A 21,446-nucleotide genomic window follows, 5' to 3' on the forward strand; every position below is an offset into this window, starting at 1 on the left:
GAGTCACCTGACCACACCCCCCAGCGCGGCTGCCACCGCCCGCAGCTTTCCTCCCTCAGAGGAAGGGACGGCGGCCGCCGAGGGGCGATCCGCCGGCGGGGAGCGGCCAGCTGTTAAACGGGTCGCGTTCGGAGGCTGAACCGAGGGCAGGAAGTACGGGCGGCTCCTCCCTGCGCCCTCCCGCTCCCGTCCTCCTCCTCCTCGCCCATGTCCGATCCAAGATGGCCGGTAAGTGGGCGCGGGCGGGGGGCGGCACCGGGCAGCGCCGCCACGGACCGTCCTTACCGCCGCCCCCCGAACCAACCCCTCGGTGTCTCTTTTGTTTTTGTTCGTAGGGATCCCTTTGTATTTTGTGGATTTGCAGGATGACTTAGATGATTGTGAGTAACCGTTTTTTATTTTTCTGCCTCCCTCCTCAGGCCCTCCCCCGCCCCACGGCCCCGCTGTCGCGCTCTTTTCACCTCTCCGTTTTTACTCCCGGACGGCTTTCGGGCGGTCTGACGGCTCGCGGGCCGCCCGTGGGATCGCCGTGCCGGCGGGGCGGCCCGCATGGCTCTCGTCGCTGTGCTGAGGGGCAGCGGGCCGGGACCGCCGAGCTGCGGGGCGGGGGGAACCGGGGGCGGCTTAAAGGATTGACTGTGCTGTTATCGTGGCTGAAAGTTGGCCGGCGCCGTCTGGGGGGATTTTTGCTGTGCTAATTCAACGGGTGAGGCCTCTAAGGGCTTCAGTAAAGGCACTGCGTTTTGCTTTTGGAGCATCGCGTTACTGTGTGCGCTGCTGGAGCAGGGCGTGAAAGAAAATCCGCCTCGGTGCTGCGCTTGGCTGACAGGAGCCCGTGTATTTAGGTTAAATGCCCTTCCTCGGGTGCCAGACGAGGCTGCAGCCCCCAGTCCGGCACGTTAGCCCGGAGTTGTGTCGTGGGGTCAGAGCTGTAGGAGTGTGGGGCAGCCTGGAGACGGCTGTGTCTCAGGAGATAAGGCTTCTGCTGCTGCTGGTTTGAACTAGAAAGGGGCTGGTGCATAGGGCAGTTGGGATACTGGGTTGAGTTTTCCATTAAAAAAAATGAAAACGGATGCAGAATTTGTTTCGTTTGCGCACTGATTTGTTTAGTACGTGAGTGTTATTGTGTAATAGTGCTTGAAAATGTACAACAGAAGGATAATTACAGAATAACTTTTCCTGAATCTTATCATTACTGTTTAAACCTAGGAAGAAGGTGATTTTAAGGAACAGCAAGAGAAATGTTGGGATACAGAACATTAAGTTCTTTACAGAGACAGTGGTGAGGTGTTGGAACAGCTACCCGGAGAGGCTGTGGATGCCCCGTCCCGGAAGGTGTTCAAGGCCAGACTGGATGGGGCCCTGGGCAGTCTGGTCTAGTATTAAGTGTGGAGGTTGGTGGCCCTGCCTGTGGCAGGGGGGTTGGAGCTTCGTGATCCTTGTGGTCCCTTCCAGCCCTGGCCATTGTGTGATTCTGTGGGGTATTAAAGAGCCTAAGTGTCCCCTGGCAAGGTGTGCAGGGATGTGGCCTCTGCAGGCAGGGAGGGGGTCTTCCTATGGAATGTCATTAGCTGGTGCTGCTAACTGGTTTTGCTTTCAGTGCTCGTGGCTTCACCCTTTTGGTAGTAGGACAAAAAGTGTTCATTTGTATTTTGATAATATTTAGAAAATGTTGGGATTCTTTGAGATGAAAATAAATGGATAAATGGTGGGATTAACTGTATGCAGTATAGCTCATTTTGTCTTGTGTTTATATCTGTAAGGGTATTACAGAATGTCTTTGATATTTGTGCAGACTTAAATTGTAACGGTGTGAGTCTTAGTGAATTGTAAACTATAATTAGAAATGAGGAAACCTCGGAGAATAATACTTGTAGTACATGGGTTTTTTAGTACGTAAGGATTTGGAGCCTTGTTAGCGCTATAAGAAGTCGCTTATAAGTAGGTACTGAGGGTTGCTGCTTACTGCAGTCAGTAAATGAAAGAAGGCCACACCAAGACCTTAAGTAACAAAGCATGCGAGTTTTGAGCAGGATTTAGGTGAGAAGGAAATTAGATGATGCGTTTCAGTGTGCTTAAGCTGATCTGAAGACTGTTCTGTAGAGCAGAATCTGTCTTACCTGAGTTTCTCTAACAGCCAGAGAGCTGCAACAGCACCTTATTTAAGACTTAGAAATATTTTATTCTTTTTACTCTAATAAAAAAACAAACAAAAATCCTTTTCATAGTGCTAACAAATGCTCAGCTATGTGAATTGATTACATCTTTCTGAATTGTTCCCAGTTCCCTTTCTCTTTTTTTCTCTCTGCAATAAAACAAAGATACTAGTGTGTCATCTGAGTTCTGTTTGCTGAGCATAAAGCACAAACAGCAGAAATAAGTGCAAATACCTCATAGTGTTCTGTGGATCTTGTCCTGGAGTTAGGTGTTCATTCTCCATTAGCTTCCTTTATATACGTACTATCACAGGTGTTCTTCCAACAGGTGGGATAGGCTTAGATAGTTCAGTTGGACCTGCAAAGACCATCAGATCCATCTGTCTGACCACCTCAGGGCTGACCAGAAGTTCTTGCTTACAGCTGAGCAGATTTCAAGCTTTTTTGTTTGTTATCACTGGAAAGAAAGTGCTGAATACTTCATCCATCTGTGAGCAAATATTAGATACATTAGAAGTACCAGCTTTTTTTTTTTTTTTTTTTTTTTTTATTTACTAGTACCCTGTACTCTAAAACTTGGAGCTATCTATAGCTGCTTCCTTTATGGGGAAAAAAATTGTGAGAGAAGTGGAAGTGGGTTCTGCTGTGACTGTTCCTAACTTCCGTGTATTGAGAGTGCGTGCAAAAATTTCAAGTATTTAACTCTCCTCATCCTTAGTAAAAGTGGTTTACTCTGTTTTCCCTCAGGTCCTAGAAGCACTAATGTGTATTTTGCCAATTTAAATGAATAATAAAACTGCTCAACTAGTAAAGCTAATCCTAGGTGTAGTGTTATGGTCAGGCTATTGAGATTTGTTTCACTATCATTTGACTTGGTAGGAATTCTGCTCAAAATATATGAAGGGGCCAATAGTAAAATGGGCTGCTGAGTGCGTTCATTTTTGAGTTGTTTTGTAGTTCAGTAACAAGTGGGAACTAGATGAAGTTAATGGCAAGTGTGTTGGTTTTTTTTTTAATTGTTTGCGTTGTTTTCAAGCCTCAGTGAATCCCTGCACAGCAAGTGGCTAGCCTCAAAAATCAGCTAGTGCAAGAGTGTTCAGTCTGTGTGTGCTTCAAATATGTAATGCTGTAATTGTAGGCATGGGGATGGGCAGAAATTGGTTTGTGAGATGGGGAAAGAGTTACAGTCTCCAAAAGGAAATGTGCATCCTCACCTACAGCCTGTAGCTTCCTGCCAGCCCTCAGTCATACAGAGGGTTTGCTTTGAAGCAGGAAGTGCTGGGTACCTTCAGACGTGCTTGGAGGGATTTCAACATGTGGATAGATCAATCCCTATTAGCTCTGTGTAGTGCAAACTATCTGCCCTTGTACAAATATGTGATAATTCACAGTTGTTGTTTATGTGCTCTTAGAAATAATAATGGCCCCTTGAATGAAACTGAGGGTGCCATAAGAATGCATCAGAATGAGTAGCACGTGCTTCAGGTCAGGTAGCTGTGGGTTCTCTTTTGTCTGTCTACCTTTTAAGTGGGAACAGTTGGTAAACCCGCAGTTGTCTACTTTTTGAGTTCTGTTGAACTGTTGGTGGGAGCTTGTTTCCAAGAAGTAGAGTTGCTCTGTCTTATAATTTAAGTAGGTTCCTTAGAAATGATGCCGTCAGAAATCCAGTCTGTGTTTGTCTTATTCTTTTGCTCCCCAGAGGACTGTGGCATGATGTTTTGCCCTGAGTATGTCCAAATAATTTCTTTTTTTTTTTTTTTTTTAATGACCTGTATTTCTGTTGAGGATGTTTTGGCTTCAGTTTGCGTCTGATACAAGGAAACCATTTCCTAGTTAAAGTAATGGATGTCTCCTGTGAGTTTGAAAGCAATGTCTTCTTAAGATTCAGTCTATTTAAGCACGTGAAGTGAAACCTGAGTATTAAATAATGGGAAACTAATCATATGTATAAAATTGGACTTTCTCCTTGTAGGAAAAAAGCTGAGGCTTAGTACCTCTGAGTAACAGATTATTATTGGTATACAAACAAATCTGTAGTGGATATTGATGCAGTTTAGAGCCTGAGTTCATCGCACCTGGTCTCAGATTAAGGGGTTCTTTAGAGAAGTGTTGATGACAGAAAACCGGTGGTAAAGGATGGATCGAGTTGAGACTTAATTATCCTGATTAAGGTACAGCCACTTCAGTGCTGAAGAAATTGTTGTGTCTGGGACCTTGTGCATATACATAATCACCATTTAACCTCCTGGCAATTTGAGAGTGTATTATGGAATAATAACGACTTCTCTTTAGGGTGTCAAAAGCTTTATACAGTCTGGGATGATGCATTTGGAAATACTTCAGTTTTTTTATTTCACCAGAATACTGAAGAGGGGGGTTACGTAGGTCTTTACATGCGTATCTGTTAATCTTCTAAGTATGTCCTGTTCGTCCCATTTTTGTAAGCGAGAAATTGATGCTATAAACGAAACTGTATCTGGTTTGTTTATTTGTTTAGCCAATGGTTTGCTGTATTTTTTTGATGGTACTTTGGGGGGGTTGTTTTGTTGTTGTTGTTTTTTTGTTAACTTCCCTCCCTGCAGACAGGAGGTCTCTGCCTATGGAGACAGCCTGGAGTGCCTGGATTTTTATTTTATAGGCAGTTTCAAACACAGACCATTTGGCTTGTTATTGTGCTTACAAATTATTACCAGTTTTGTGTTTTCTTTACCAATCTAAATACCTAATATAATGTCCTGCCAAGTCAGGAACTGGCTTCTGTTTTACAGTGGTTGTCACTCCTAGCACGTGTGCTGTTCTGAGACAGACTATTCCTTGCATCTGAGAAGCAGTACTGGCGTGATTTGTGGTTAAAGAGTATCACATTTGCTGTTATTTGTGTGAACAAAGTCCGAATAATTCTGTGCGTGCTTTGCTGGGAAAGTTTTAAACTGAGAAATATCAGCTACTCCAGTGCAGTATTTTCTGCCACTTTGCTGAATGTGTTGCTATATGAAATGAGAGAAACTCTGTAGTTAATAATGTCTGCAGTAAAAGGCCCCCTTACAAATGAGGTAAAGTTGAGGTGTTTTCCAGGCTATCAGTGTGATTTAGATGAGTGAGACCCATGACTTCAGTGAGAAGAATGAGCCTCGGTAGCTTTGAAGCAGACACGTTTGTGGGTTCAAAGCAATATGGTTTGGGATTTTGTCATTGCTGAAATGACCATTTCTTTTAATGGGACTGATTCTTATTCTGAATTTGTCTGTTAGTTCGTGGCATGCAATTCTTTCACCTGAACCCTCTTTCACATGCATGTAGTTAGCTCACTCAAGTTGCAATGTAAAATATGTTAAAATGGAAGATATTATGACAGCCGAAATAGATTGCACTTCAAGGCTTGACTTGACAGTTCTGTACACGTGTTGCTCTTTACTTCATTAGGCACAACTTAGAGATTTTTGTAAGCAGTTTTCAGTGGTACACAGTTTTGCTTTGAAGAATAGTTCTGAAAAAAGTATTGGTGTAGGATATTTTGTACTTCAGCATCTCTTGCTGACTGTTGTGTGATTTTTAAAATTGTTTTGTTTTGTTGTTCTGTTATACTTGTCTTTCAAGTTGGATTTGAAGATTATGGACCAGACTGTGATAGCATGAGGATAACAGCATTCTTAGACATTCCAGGACAGGATAATTTGACCCCACTGGCTCGCCTAGAAAAATATGCCTTCAGTGAAAATGTATTTAACAGGTAAGGGTTCAACAGTTCCGAGTCTGCTAGTGTTGTGGATGTCAGGGGATCACTACTTCTTTCATTATTTTGCTAAATGGAACATTTGTTTGAAAAACAAGCTCTTACAAAACATTTTCCATAAAAAGTTTAATATGTTGTTCATTTAATAATGTCTTTGGACTCCATCTTCGTTTTGTTGGAGTCTGGCAAAATTGTGTGCCTTGTATGTCTGAATGATCAGAGTAGATCTTGGTCTTGTTTTTTAAGGTGCCCATCTGGTTTTGCTAAGTTCCTCCCATGTCCCACCCATGTTGTTGACAAGATATTAAGGCAATTAATACGTTGTCTCTTCGCAGGCAGATTATTGCCAGAGGTCTTTTGGATGTCTTTCGAGATTTCAGCAATAATGAGGAAGATTTCCTGACTGTAATGGAAATTGTGGTCAGGCTCTCTGAAGATGCAGGTTTGAATATATTCATTTTAATTTTTGTAATTCTGGACCATGGTGATGTGTGTGAGGTTATTCTATTTATTTCCTTTAGAAACCAGCAATCTCAGTGGTAACATTTTTGTATGTTTTGAGTCTTTTCATTTTAGTCCATTTTGTAAATGTTAAACCAAAATAAAGTCCTACCTTTTTCTTAAGGTTATTAATTTTGAATTTACTGATTTATTTTTTTACTTTTTTTTTAATTGGTAGAGCCAACTGTACGTACAGAGCTGATGGAACAAATACCTCCAATTGCCATTTTTCTGCAAGAAAGTCGACCAAAATTCCCAACAGCATTTTTTGAATACCTTATGCCCATAGTAGTGAGATATCTTACAGATGTGAACAACCAGGTACGAAAAACAGGCTGCGTGAGTTAAATATCTGGAGATTTTGTTGTGGTTTGGTAATCATGAAGCATGATTAGAAAAAAGACAAGTAAGAAATTCCCTTGTTAATTGATATCTAGATCTTCTGTAGCACTTTGTATTTATTGACTGTGGCATAATTTACTATAGAAGTCTGAATATACGTATTTTTTCCTACATCCCTTAGTGGGGAACTTGGAGGATTTACCTAATGGCATATTGACATTGTGTTACTGGAGTCATGGCTTTCAAATCCTGACTTACACTTCAGATTTTGGCTTCTCCTTACAAATTGATACAAGGGCATCTAACAATTAGATTAACATTTACTACTTATTACTAATTATCTGTAGTGCTAAACTTGTACTTCTAACTTTTTGTTATTTTTTTCCTCTTTCTTTAACTTGTACCTTTGTATTCAGTGGAAGCATACCTCTTGTAGCTCTCAGTATCATCTGCATCAGTAAATGTTTTTACAGCTATAGACTTCTGTTCATTCACATTAACAGGTTAGAAAGGCAGGTCAAGAAGCGCTGCTCATACTTTTGGAACAAGATCTTGTTTCTCAGAGCGACATTGAAAACAAAGTGTGTCCAATTCTGTTGGACCTTTCTGCTCCTGACAGTGATGATGAGTATAAGGTGGAAGCTGTGAATGTGAGTGAACTTGAAAGAAAGCTTGTATCTTTACCTTGTTAGGCTTTTTTTTAATTGCTTTTTTTTCTATTTTTTTTTTTTTTATCAGTGTTATTATAAAGCTCTTCTGGAATGTATTTGTGACAGCTTTTGTGCTGTCTTAATAAGCCTAAGAGCTCTACAGTAATCATGGAACCTAAACTTTCTATGCCATTGCTATTTTAGTTTGTTGTATTTCTCTGTTTATGAGAACTTGGTCAGTTGCAAATTGCAGAACTGCTGTAGTGATTTAGTTGAAGCTGGAACCACAGCTTGTCTGTTAAGCTGTTAGATCTTGAATCTGTAAGTTTATTAGTTATTTGTAATGTTGAACACTGTTGGAAAAACATAAGTACATAAGTTCTCAAAGAATTTGGGCAAGGTCAGGACTTGATGCCTTATATTGAGAGATTAAAAAAATGTAAGTAATTTTTAGGAGCAGTTTGGGACTTTGCTTATAAGCTTTATAATTTTCTTGTCCTTCCTCATATTCTCTTCTTGATTTCAGATAATCTGTAAAATGGCTTCTATGCTGAGCAGAACAACAGTTGAGCACTTGCTACTTCCTCGTTTTTGTGAACTTTGTAGCGATGGGAAATTGTTTCAAGTCCGAAAGGTTGGTGTATTTTCAACTGAAAGAATTTGTGTATATGTAATTATTTGAATGCCTACTCGAAGAATTAAATTATAACTTCTGCTGACGAAATTCAAAAGATTCTTAGAAGAATACTTTACAGTTTTTGGAATGGCAGTAGTTTCTGAAGTTCAGCAAAGAAATAGGTAACAGTCCTTTGGGAATAGCAAGTCTGGGACCATTTAACAGTTTTTCACAACCAGTACTTAAACCACCATGGTCAGTTCTTCAAAACCAGAAATTCAGAAAGAGTGGCTATTTGAGACATTCATCCTTCTTTAAAACTTGATATTATTGAACAGACAAGTCTCAGAAGTGTGAGATTAATTCTAAGTCATAATCAAGTACAAAGGAAATTCATACTATGAAGTCTTAAAATAGTTAGTAGATTTAAGGGTCACTTAGGACTTCAGTTTGGACCCTAATGTAAGCTGTGGTTGTTGGGATGTGAGCTGTGCTAGAGCATTATAATTCTGACTTAAATTAAATAAATCATGCATTAATGCAGGTCCATGTTAATTGATTGTAGATTTCAGCTACTTTTCTGCATCATGAATGAATGTCCTATCCTGCCTTAGTTATAGAATTTGTAATTTAATGCACTGTTAATGGCACTAACTTGAGACCTTGATTAAACTTTGCTTCAGCAAAAGAGCTTAAGCCAGCAGAGACAGCTCTATCAGTACACCTAAGTCTTGACCCTCATATCATGTTTTAGTCTGCTTTATTTTTGACAGCTGAAGTTCAAAGTCATTAAACTTCCAGTAGGCTTGTTGGGCCCTTTTAATTATTACTGAAGCAGATGAAACTCTTCACAATGCAGCATACTTTTCGCTATTGATTTCAAAGACATGTGGCTTACGGAAGCCTGCTCTATTGAGTCTTTATCTGGGGTGAGTTAATGTTACAGGATGTAGTTACATGGCTGAAATTTGAATAGTCAAATGTGCAGTTGTTACTGGGTGTAAGTGGTGAAGTTCATGATGAAACTAAAGCACTTGAAAAGTCCAGAATGTTGTTATTGACTTTTTTTTTTCCTTCAGATTTGTGCAGCTAATTTTGGTGACATTTGTAATGCAGTTGGGCAAGAAGCCACAGAAAGACTTCTGGTATGTTTGAAAAAATAAAAAATAAAAATCCAAATCCACTTACAACACATATTTATAAGTTCAGAAAGTTTAATAATGAGGTCTTTTCCTGTAATCTATGTTGACGCATTTTTGAAATGGTTTTATATAAGACTTGGTTGCAATTGTATATCAGACCTGGAATTGAGCAGACATAAACAGCTCTTGTTTTTCAGAATGTTTTTAAATATAATTGATGGCTCATATGTATACTTTTGAACTACTGACTCTTTTTCTTTTCCCTGAGCTGGATGAACAATCAAGTTATAATTATAAATGGCTAACTTTTCCTGAAATTGTATTTTCCAGTGCATGTAGTTATACATAAAGCTCTAATAAAAGTAAATGGGAAATACATATTAACTGAAGAAACAGGGAAAAACTACTCTTAACCTGTCCTCATTCACTCATTTGTTCTGTGAGTTTTCATTGTCTCCAGTTCCAAAGAAATATATTGATAGTAAGTTGCTGCAGTCTTTGCTTAGTCTTTAATTTGTCTCGGTTTTGCTTATTTTTGGCAGATTCCCAAGTTCTTTGAGCTTTGTTCTGATAGTGTTTGGGGCATGAGAAAAGCTTGTGCTGAATGCTTTATGGCAGTGTCTTACACCACATCTCCAGAGGTCCGCAGAAGCAAACTGTCCCCACTCTTCATCAGTCTTATCAGTGACACTTGTAGATGGGTAAGTAACTCACTTTGTCACAGTGCGTCCCCCCCAGGCAGATCATACACAAATAATGAGCAAGTCAGAGGCACACTGTAAGTTCTCCACACAGAATTTGCTGGGATTAGACTCTAGTAAAATTTAAGCTTCTCTGAAAAGATTTTTAACTTGCTTTACCACTCTTTTGTTACTATAAAAGAAAATTGATAGAAATTCGAAGTGTAGTCTTCACTGAATAGATTGCTTTTGTTAAATGTATTTATTGAAGTCTGCACTGAGACCCTTACCATGTTTGTAGATGCACATTTAATATTCCAACATTCTTTTTATAGATGCCACTTACTTGTTAATTGGTTATTTTTGGTATAAAATGAAGCTGTTATAGTAAGAAACAACTTCAAACCTAATTTTATTTTAAGCATTAGCTCTACAGGAGTTGCACGAATCCTGAATGTTGTCTTCCTCCTGCACCAGGTTCGTCAGGCAGCTTTTCAGTCTCTTGGCCCTTTTATTTCTACTTTCGCAAATCCGTCAAGTGCTGGACTCTACATCCGAGAAGATGGGACACTGAGTATCCGACCATCAGTACAAGATGTAAATTCCAATTCCTGCCAACCAAGCAACAATGTAACTGTAATTGCCTCTACTGCAAATGCTGCATCATGCAGGTAAAATCATGGGAAAGATGGGCTGTAGGGGAAGGGAGAAATAAGGTAATTCTTTCTGTTGTTGCTTGGGGTAAAAATCTTGAAAACAGTTCCAAGAAAGGTACGAAATACGAAGTCACCCACGTTTGTATGTCTGAGTGTACCCACATTATTAAAGTGTAATTGATTTTTATGGCTTCAAAGGAAGATAAAGGGAAAACTGGTGAAATAAAGCATAGCACTAACATATTTTCTGTATTTCTGCAGAGAAAATAAGCTTCTGTAGTTGAAACTATTTTTCTGTATTTCACTGTATTTCACTGAGGAATTATTATAGATATGTTGTATGGATAACAGTGTGTTTGTTATCAGTTCGGAACAACCAATGGAAATCAAATCGGAGTCATCAACTGAGGAGACTTCAGCTGAAGTTAAGGTGCCACTCTCCGTTGAGAACCTCAATAGAGACACGTGGGAAGCAAGTTCAGATTGCTGTATGAGTTCTGGAGAAGATCTGTCTAGATTGTCTCAGGATGATGGAGTTGTTGCTGGTGTGGAAGTCGCTAAGGACATCAGTTTTCCAGGAGTTACCTCAAGGCTACAGTGTTCTGAGGATGTATTTAATACTTTCCTCTACTGGCGGCCTCCGCTGCCTGATATAAGTCAGGAGCTGGAGTTGCTTCAGTTCAAGGCTGAGAAGCACAAAGACAGCTGCTCAGTGCCGTGTAATAACTGTGTTGCTAGTAGTGAAATAAAAAAAGTTCTGGAAAGCTTACAGGAGCACATAGATGATCCAGATGTTCAAGGTGAGACTAACAAAGAAAATAACATTCTTTCCCAGTAGGTCCTCACCATTACAAAAATCCTTGGCTGCTTTTTAGTGGTGATGACAAGTTGGTCAACCTTAATCAGTCAAGTTCCTCATTCCACTGAATCTCTCGAGTGTTGCAGTGAACTAGCTTGTAAATATGTCTGCTATCAGTTCTACTGTTTCCCTAATTTCCAAAGTATTCTAGTATTCTTCACCTTTAAATTATCCTCTGTTGTGTCTTGAGACTGCTTGCTGTAGGCACATGGAAATATAGCTACTGCAGTTTTTTGCATTATGAACAATTAGTAACTTCCTGTTCATAGAAGCAGTGCACTGTAACAGTACAGTTTGTCCACATTAACTGGTGATACTGGTCAGTGGTAAACCCGACCTTTTACTTTCTATCTATTTCTGCTAACCAGTTGAGAAGTAGTTTGACTAATTTCCTTCCTTAGCTAGAATTTTTTAATGATGTTTTAAATGCATATTCGGCTGCCTAGAAACGACATGAAAAAATTCAAGAATATTAAAAAAGAATTTGTATTAATATGTTTGATATGGTGAGGAATGGGATGTGAGCTGGTATGCTGTGATATTTCATGAGGGATTTTCAGAAATAGCTTTCAATAGTAGAAATTAGTAGATGTTTCTGCTGAAAACATAAATTAAGAGCAACAGTTTGGATGTATTAAAGTGAAGATTTTGTGGAAGAGTAATAGGCCTTTCAAATATCAAGTATTTGCATGTTTATGTGAAACTTAGTTTGGACTTCTTTTTATTCCTTCAGATTAAGTAATTACAAGTTTAATTCTTTTAAGTGCGGAGAAGAGACTAAATGGTTTCTTTTGCTTTATACAGCTCAGGTCCAAGTGTTATCTGCTGCTCTCAGAGCTGCTCAGTTTGATTCTGTTGGGGATTGTGAGACCAGAAAAATGGAAGAGAGCAGTGGTGAACTTCAGAACCAAACCATTTCAGATCAAACAGCTGTTTCAGATGCGACCTGCAACCAGGTGGAGGAAGACACTCTTTCATCCTCTATGTCCCAAGATAGCATCAGTGAGCAGCCCACTACCAGTGTACTGAAAAGCACAGTAAGTATGTGTTGTGCTCTGTGGCTGATAGGAATTCTTACCAGCTGAAGTAGTGATTTTATGTAGACAATGACATCAACCCAATTCTGGCCTATAGGCCCTCAAGTATTGCATCTTACTTTAAAACCAAAATAAAACTATTGAGGGTTATAATTTCTGCGTATTCACAGAGAATTTGGGAGGTAAAATTTGTGGTAGCCCTGAAGGATTTTTCATGTGAAACATATCAAGTACAGTCTCACTTCTTCCTGCAATAAATTTAAAATGAGTCTTTTTATCTTCATACGGAAGGCTGAATTAGGTGTGACATCTACACAGTTCCTGGTTACAATTTCTTGATCATGATGTACACGTTGCAGAATTATTTGTGCCTTAATAGTATTTCTGATAATCATTTTGAATAAGGAAAAAGAAAAAAAAAAAAAAAAGCTTCATTTGTGAACAAAAACTGTACTCAAAACTATACAAACAAAATTGTAGAAACAAACAAAAACTTAAAAAGACCAACACCCAAACCGTGTGATCTTTTAGACTTCCTATGGTTTTGGCCTTTTAAACCTTTTAATTCTCTCAGTTTTCATATTTGGAGAGAGACATGTGATTTTCTTTTTTTTCCAAAAGAAGTTACACACTTATCATATTGATTTAGTTGAAGTAACTGCTCTGCTACCTTGCTTAATATTTAATTTCATTCCAAGAATTAAAAATGTAGTAAAAGTAGCCATTCAAACTCTGAATGAATGTTAGTTTATTGCATTAAAATACCTTTGTTTTTATAAGTAAATCTAACTACCATTCCCCTTTTTGTTACTGTAGTCTTAATAGTGTTTGTCTTTAGTATTCAGCCGTTCTCTTTTTTGCACTCTGTACAAACACTGAGCAAGGCTTTGCCTGTACAAGGTTTTGTTTATAAAAGGCTCTTTTGTATCTGAACTGCATTGTTCTTAGTGTAATGCTTTGAAATATTGCAAATGGTGCGAAGTCTTTCTGATTTCATTAGCTAGTATGTCCTTCTGCAGGACTCAGAACAACACAGGGGAACCAGTGTGTTCTTAAAGAAAGAGCAGGAAAATCACCCACCATTTGAAGATGACAAGTCAAAGTTACAGGTAACTAAAATAACACCTGCTTTAGCTGAGTGCTAAATAGAGTTCATCTTATCCTTAATACAGTGTTAACTTTTGCAGTTGATCAGTTGTAGAATGTGAAGAAATGTTCTGAGCATTTAAGGAGAAATTTATTTTAAATCTGAAAACTAGAAAAATTGTTTCTGATAAACAAGCTTAAGTGGTGCCTACTAGGTAGAGGCAATCTGCAAAGGTAGGAGTTAACTATACTTTTCACTGGATTTATTGTTTGTCTTCAGTGAAGAGTGCATTTTCAGTTTGATTTAATGTAGCATGTTGATAAAATAATATTTACTGTTCATTACTGAATGGTGTATCTTAATGGGAAGACAAATTAGTAATTTACAGTGAAGCTAACCTGCAAAACAGGGTTGCTGTTGTTTTTTTGATTTAGATGCCAAGTAATTGGTGGCAAGAAAATACTGTAGCACCACGGGAATGTTTTCTTACTGATTTTCAAATTAAAGGAAAATGTGTTTTTTCTCATGTGCTCTCTTGCTTTACAGGATATCATACCTCAACCTTTACTTGACCAGTACTTGTCCATGACTGACCCTGCTCGAGCCCAGACGGTCGATACTGAAATAGCCAAGCACTGTGCATACAGTCTTCCTGGAGTGGCCTTAACGCTGGGTAGGCAAAACTGGCACTGCTTGAAAGATACCTATGAGACACTGGCCTCAGATGTACAGGTAAAAAACAAATCGAATACCACAACCAAGCAAAAGCAAACAAATGAAAAAGTCTTCTCCAACCAGAGTTTTGAGTAGCTTTTTTTTTTTGTTTACTTCACTGAAGTTATAATAGACTTTCTTGTAAGTGATTAAACACAGACTAAAAATAAAAAAAATCAGAATTTAAATCAGTCCATAAATGTAATTGACACTTCCTACTGCTGTGTAGCCTGCTTCAATTGTTCTGCTCTCTCAATCCCTCACGTGGGTGTATTTGAAAGCTTTGTTTAGTTTTCTGATGATTGTCCCTAATCCATATCAATTCTTAAACTGTTTGCAGTGGAAAGTACGTCGAACATTGGCTTTCTCTATACATGAACTGGCAGTTATTCTGGGGGATCAGCTAACAGCTGCTGATCTGGTGCCAATTTTCAATGGTTTCCTGAAAGATCTAGATGAAGTGCGCATTGGTGTCCTTAAACATCTCTATGATTTTCTAAAGGTAGGAAAGCATAAAAGCTAATGTAATTTCTCGAGAAACTATAATTGAGTCAAAAAAAAAAAAAAAGTGTTCTAGTTAGATACAGACATCGATATCTAATTGTACAAGCTAAGTTTTGTACTATACTGCCATTTCTCTCTTATAACCCAATAAAATATCAGAACTGAAAACTCTTCTGTAAATGTGGTTGTAAAAGCTCCTGATACAGGGAAGGAATTAGTACTTTGAGAGAAGTGAGCAAATTTTTGTGGTCTGCTGCATAATAAACAAAAATCTGTAGTTTTTGGTTGGTAACTGTTACGCCTAGAGATGGTGCTTTGTCACATACCCTTGCAGAAGGGAAGACTTGCGTGGTGTGGGGTTTTTTTTTGTATTTTTGTTTGTTTGTTTTGGATGTCATTGTCTGGCCTGTCCAGGTAGTTGGCTGGTTATGCACAATTTTCAGTAAATATCTCGTGGATAACCTTGCTTTCAAGTGGGAAAAGACACACAGATGTTAATAGAGAAATTCAGCAGAGTTTTAAACTTGAGTAGTTTCATGGTAGTATTGCTTTTTTCTTTTTTTCAGTTACTTCATGCAGACAAAAGACGAGAATATCTTTACCAACTTCAAGAATTTGTGGTGACTGATAACAGCAGGAACTGGAGGTTTCGTTATGAGTTGGCAGAGTATGGGAACTTTCATGTACATTACTAACTTGGAAGTGGATTATTATGCTAAGGAGTTAGTGGATAGTAATCCTAACTAGCATTTTTTTTCTTACTTTCTTAAATGCAAATTGTGTTGTAATTGAGCACGATAGAAGCTTGAATACCTGTTGTGTATCAAAGTGGAGATCTTTGCAGCTTTTGAAATAAGACAATCTGATAGATGCTACTCAGTGAGGTTTCAGATTTTACTCAGTTCTGGACTGACTGTAAAGTTAAGGAAATGTATTAGAAAAATGATTTTGTATGTTTGCTATCCTGCAGATATATAACCTATTCTTAGAAACATTATTCATTTGGTATTTGGGGATATAGTTGAGCTAGTGACATCTCCCAGTTCTTCAATTCTTTTTCTTGCAAACCTTATTGATAATTGACGTATCCAAAGAATGTTCGTAAACACTGTTTGCAGCTGAAAACTGGTCTTTCTATTTATCTCACTGCTTTGTTTGTGATACTGAGGATGTAATCTCCCTTTGTAGTTTAACTCAAGAAACTAAATTTCGCTGTGGTGCAGTTCTGTTGTACAGCAGTCCTCTGACATCTAGTGGAGACTGCTGTTACTTTGTGGTTGCTTTGTTGATGGCTGCAGTAACGTAGTTGGTGTGACTGAAGCGAGCTCTGTGCAGCTCCCTAGATTTAAGTCATTTTCTGAAACATAGCCTTACACTATTTCTACAGAAAATTGTCATTTTTACTTTGCAGTAAGGTAGTTGATACTGGTCCGAAGTTGCAAAGAAACTTCTCATTCTACTTCCATTTGTAGTTGTTATTTTGATGCATTTGTACAGCTAGTTTGGGTAAAAGTTTCTCTTGCACTGCTTCACTGAATAAAGCATGTGCTTCTTTTGATACGTGTATGTACCTTTCTAAAGAGAAGATTGGTTCAATTGCTTCATAATAACCATGGTGATTTCAAGGCTCCAAGTGATTCTTCCTTACCTCTAACAGTCAGTGTTGAAGCAGGTTAGTGGTGCACTTGTGTGACTCAATTGCTTCTTTGTTTCAGGCAGCTAATCCTGATACTGGAACTCTACAATCCCAATGATGTCTATGACTACTTAAGACATATTGCACTAACTCTCTGCTCTGATAAAGTTTCAGAAGTTCGGTGGATCTCCTTCAAACTGGTTAGTTTTTGTGTATCTTAACTTATGCTTTCTCTGCAGAAGTCTTATCTCCAGAATAAACGTAATAATTTATTAAATTCTGTAAGCAGAGATGATTATGCTGTATATGCTTGTTTTCTCCTTGTAAGATTCAAATAGAACAATCTCCTTTTCCTGAGGGCTACAACATGTTTCATTTCTTTTTTTTCATCTCCTCCCCTTCCTTTGCTTCACAGGTTGTAGCAATACTGCAGAAGTTCTATGCAAACAATGCAAGTGCACTGGGATTAAATTTCATTAATGAACTCGTAGTGAGGTTTCGCCACTGCTCCAAGTGGGTTGGAAGACAAGCTTTTGCCTTCATTTGTCAGGTTGGAATTTTCATTCTGTGTGGTTATATGTAAATTAAATTTGGAGCCAGTTTGAGGCTTTCCAATAATGTAGTCAAAGCTGAAATCTGGAATCCAAAATGTTTTAAAATTCTGTAGATTGGTCTGGCCTTGGCAGTAGTGAATGGCTGTCCAGTTTTGAGACTGTTGCCTCTTTTATGCTATGCCTCCTGCTGGAAAAATTGATCCTCTTCTTCTCTAGCATCCTTGTAGCTAAGATGGGAAATAAGTCCTAGTGCAATAAACATTTTGTAATACCTACTTCCACTTTGCTTGGACAAGAGCTTACATGGACTTTTTTGAATGTTCAGGCAAAATTAAGGACAAGATAGGAAAGAATGACAAAAACAGTGTTTTTAACACAGCTCTTGATCTTATTTTTGCTTTTATCTTGCAGGCTGTAGTAGAAGAAGAATGTATGCCTGTTGATCAGTTTGTTGAACACTTACTGCCCAGTCTTTTAAGTCTTGCTTCAGATCCTGTGCCAAACGTAAGGGTTCTGCTCGCCAAGGCTCTAAGGCAGACATTATTGGAGAAAGGTATGGTCACTAACTTCCTCTGAAAGGACCAAAGTCTCATGAATGTTGTCCTTCATCTGCCAGTGCAGTTACTCATAAATTGGCTAGCTTGACTGGTAAAAACTTGTTTAGTTCTGTTTATACTGAAAGCACGATTATACATTGTAACCTGGGATATTGCACTTAAATCTGTATTCCTAAATCTGAATTTACACATGTATAACATAGTGATTTTTTTGACTTGGAGTGATTGTTCATCATCATCAGCCATGAAGGGCTGTAAATTGGCATGGATAATACATCAAATGCAGTACTTCATCCAGTAGGGGGCAGTTACATACCTGCTTATAGCAGGAAGTCGCTCTATTACTCCCTTATTTCCCTTTATTTCAAAATTTTACACATCATCTTAGGTACTCTTGCTTTATTTCATACATTTATTTTGAATTAAGTATATTTTCATTTGATACTTCAAATGTAGCTTTGTACTTCTTTCTGAAACTTTTTGCTTTGTTTTAGTCTCGAGGTAACAATTGTAGTAGGAAATAATGTCACTTTCTGTGCTGCTCTGATTTCCCCTATTATCATTTCTTAGAAAACAAAAACAGACTGATCTCTGGTTAATCAAAGGAAGGCACGGAAATTTCCTCTGTTTTTTTTCTCAGTTACAGTTATGGAGAGTGTTTTCTGAAACACTGTATAGCTGCAGCTTCCTGAGCCTCTTTCTATTTGCTGATATGCTTCTATTTAGGAACTAGAAATACTTCATGTACCTAATAAGATAAATAAGAAGCTGCATATTTTTATCCGTTTCCTTAGCTTGCTGTAATGTCTCCACAGAGTATACAAATGAAATGAGATACTCCACATATTTTCAACTTCCTCTGTATTTCTGTGCTGTGTATGCCCTACGGTTTAAAAGGTTCTTTTTGGCTTTGATTAAAATTCTTATTTTCTTCCTTATTGTAGCTTATTTTAAGAGTGTTGGCAATCCTCACCTAGAAGCTGCGGAGGAGACTATTCTGGCTTTGCAGTCTGACAGAGATCAAGATGTGGCCTTCTTTGCTACCATAAAACTAAGGCAAAACAACATGGACAGTTCTCCCACTGAAAAACAAAACTAGTATGTTCTTCTCTAGTAAGCTCTGAACATCAAAATTATTATTTGCACAGCATTCATGGTTAATATGAATAAGGTGGACAAACCAAAACTACTTCTTGCCTTCTTGAGTTAAAAAGGGCCTATTGAGAATTGCCGTAATCTTCATTCCATGACCACCTTCCATCTACAACTGTTTTTCTACCTTTGTTTTTGAGCAATTGATTTTTGGGTTTTTTCTTCATAAATGTGACTGGTAACTGCAGGCTAGATCACATTTTGGTGTCAGTTCTTACACGTAGTTTATGTTTTCAGTAATTGGAAATCACATTTCTTTTTTTTAACAAAACAGTTCCAGTAGTTGCTTGCTATAAGCTTGCAATATTTTCTAAATCTTGCAACTTCATTATAGCAAATGTACCTGAAGATGATATTTTCTCAGTTTTATTGTAGCTTTTGTATTGTTTCAAGTATTGCATTTTATTTTAACTGGAGGAATTGTATATATGTGAATAGCTCTTAAATTTTAACAAAAAAGGATGAATTTTTTTCTGTATCAGTGGAAAAAAGCTCAATCATTTCATTTTATAGTTATTCTGCTGGAAGTAAAGCATGGTTCATTTTTACTTAATGTGATATTTTTCAAAGCACAGAGCTCTGACTTTTTTTTGTGACTTTTCTGTTACTTTATTACTAAACTAAACTCTTACAGGTGTTAACACTGCTTCTGTTACTGCTGGTGCTTGTAGCTGTAGAGAGACTGTTAATTTCTCAAACTGAAAATTACTTATTCTATCCTAGTGAAGTTCCCTTCAACTAAAGGATTCAGTTCTTACTACATGTGTAGTATCTTTGGAAGGATATTCCAGAATTTTATAGTCTTAAGCTCTTTTACAGGTCTATTTCATGCCCGCTTCATTTGAAAAGCACTGGTAAGTGGGCCAACATTCAGATCCCCATCAGCCTGTTACTTTTTTCATAAGACGTAGAGGACATTTAAGTTCTGGAGAAACTCCAAATAGTAGGTGTTCAGTTTGCTCTAGAACTTTTGCTTATTATATGGTAAGTGTAGAGGCAGAGAACAGGTGTACTGCTACTGAGATCCTTAAGCTTGAGCAGGACGTGCCTTTTGTTGATTCAGACAGGTGTTTCAGAAGACAATATACAGATGGAACAAAATTCCTTTAATCTGATAGCTTCTGACTAGTTTGCAGAATTATAAAGCTAGTAATTCTGGTGAATGCTGTCTTCTGTTATGCTCCAAACCTACGTTACCCCCATAGAGCCTGAAACAAAAAAGTTCTTTTTTTTTTTTTTTTTGGTTTGGATTGGTAATTTGTCCTGTTCAAGAAGAAAAAGTTCTCAATACTAGAAAAATGGTTTCATGTAATAAGTTACTTTGTGTACCCATTAATTTGTTGTCAGTAGACCTGTGGAGATATTTCTGTCCTCTTATTTTTCTTTAAATTATTTTTTAAGATGTGGCATGTCTGAGATACAGAGTCCAGCTGAGGAACCTACTTGTATTTTTTAAGGGTACAGTTTTGTATAAGTTTGTCTAACTAGTCTTGTATTATAATGTACAGTATTTGTAATAAATTGTTTTCTTGTGAGTTCACAATACTTTTGGAAAATAAAGGCAGAAATGTACCATTGCCATCACTGCTCTTACAGAAACAGCATAAGCTGTAAATTCTGCAACATTCTACGTTTAATTTTTTACAATTTTTTTAAATAATTTTAACTGGTTCTACAGACTTTTTATGATTGCAATTTCTTAACAAAGATTATTCAAGTTAATTTTTTCTAGTTCTAATATCTTTTTCTAATGCTGGCATTATATTGGTGTTTTATAACAGTTCAAATTTTCTAAGGCCTTTCTGACAAGGTTTTACTTCTGTTTTTCTATTACCAGCTCACTAAATTTCTCAGCACTGATCAAAATTTTTGTGTGTATATGTAAGTATGTTTGTAACGTACATGAAGTTGAGCATTGACACAGCCCAGGTTTCTGTTTGTTAGATAATGTTTTGTCACCTTGCAATAATCCACTGAAAAACACACAGGCTTTCGTGTTTTGGCATGTTTATTAGTGTTCATTAAGAATTTTTAGTTTAGTATATATATATATATATAAACAATAAGCCACCATCTGTAGAAGTTCACTAAAAACTAAATACAGATCTTTGTTTTTGACAGTATTTAATACCTCTCTAGCTCTGGAAATTGCATCTGTTCCAAGTGATAAGATTTCATTTGGAGCATTTAAAAACTTGTTTAAACTCTACAGTTGCATGCACTAATGGAGGACACCATAGCTTTTGGGTATGTCTCTTTTTCTTTTTGTATGACAGTGTGCAGGTCTGTTAATGCAGGTTTACCCTTTACAAGGTTTGCCTTTTTGTTGTAATTTTCTACTAGAAATGATTTCAGCATGACTAAAGACCGCACTTTACATCTTGTTCTAGACAAATGTATACAGTGATGAGTAAAGCTGTGTGTTAACATACAATTCTCTGGGTTTAAATTATGCAAAAAAAGTATGTATTTTAAAAGCCAGATGAAACAAAGTTACTTGATCCACTTCCACAAAAACAGTAAGAATATCACTTTAAAGCATTTCTAGCTAAGGAACATGAAAATAATGTTAGTGGGTGCAATATTGCTTGACTGTTACAGGAAATTATCAAGCACTTGTAATCCAAAGCATGTTAGTCATGTTGCTTGGAATTCAAACTCACTGGTATCTTATGTATGATGTACTCTTGGCATCTGTGGGGATGCTGCCCTAGTGGCAGTTGTGACTGTACACAGTGTTGTTTAGAACCCAGTTAAATGGAGACACTCTGGAAGTGTCATTCATTTGTCAGAATAGAGAATCTATGTAACTTTCTATTTGTATTTATCTCAATAAAATCTGTGACTGTTTTATAAATCGGCTTGTAGCT

The 21,446-nt window shown here is 37.7% G+C and overlaps 1 protein-coding gene across 2 annotated transcripts; it reads left to right on the top strand.

Annotated features, from left to right (window-relative positions):
- Nucleotides 1-95: 95 nt before the first annotated feature.
- Nucleotides 96-21,433, top strand: LOC100551278 (serine/threonine-protein phosphatase 4 regulatory subunit 1-like). Of its 2 annotated transcripts, XM_085241404.1 has the most exons (20): nucleotides 133-228; nucleotides 336-380; nucleotides 5,754-5,886; nucleotides 6,225-6,331; nucleotides 6,569-6,711; nucleotides 7,236-7,382; nucleotides 7,909-8,016; nucleotides 9,078-9,143; nucleotides 9,683-9,841; nucleotides 10,298-10,491; nucleotides 10,843-11,276; nucleotides 12,140-12,372; nucleotides 13,392-13,481; nucleotides 14,006-14,191; nucleotides 14,514-14,675; nucleotides 15,244-15,344; nucleotides 16,393-16,513; nucleotides 16,729-16,863; nucleotides 17,279-17,420; nucleotides 18,369-21,433. In XM_085241404.1, exons 1-20 carry the CDS (start codon nucleotides 222-224, stop codon nucleotides 18,521-18,523), a joined length of 2,868 nt encoding a protein of 955 aa, XP_085097530.1. In that variant the 5' UTR covers nucleotides 133-221; the 3' UTR covers nucleotides 18,524-21,433. The 2 variants fall into 2 exon arrangements, with proteins under 2 accessions (XP_085097531.1, XP_085097530.1); XM_085241405.1 differs by lacking the exon at nucleotides 336-380 and having other exon boundaries at nucleotides 96-228.
- The last annotated feature ends 13 nt before the right edge of the window (nucleotides 21,434-21,446 follow it).

This window comes from Meleagris gallopavo, chromosome 22, assembly GCF_905368555.1.
Source record: "Meleagris gallopavo chromosome 22, MGAL_WU_HG_1.1, whole genome shotgun sequence".
Taxonomy (NCBI): Eukaryota; Metazoa; Chordata; class Aves; order Galliformes; family Phasianidae; genus Meleagris; species Meleagris gallopavo.

What these genes read in the sequence shown, in the direction of transcription:
- LOC100551278 (XM_085241404.1), top strand. An exon ending in AAGCCACAGAAAGACTTCTG is followed by an intron (nt 9,144 to 9,682) that starts GTATGTTTGAAA and finishes TATTTTTGGCAG; the next exon opens with ATTCCCAAGTTCTTTGAGCT. An exon ending in AGATGATCCAGATGTTCAAG is followed by an intron (nt 11,277 to 12,139) that starts GTGAGACTAACA and finishes TGCTTTATACAG; the next exon opens with CTCAGGTCCAAGTGTTATCT.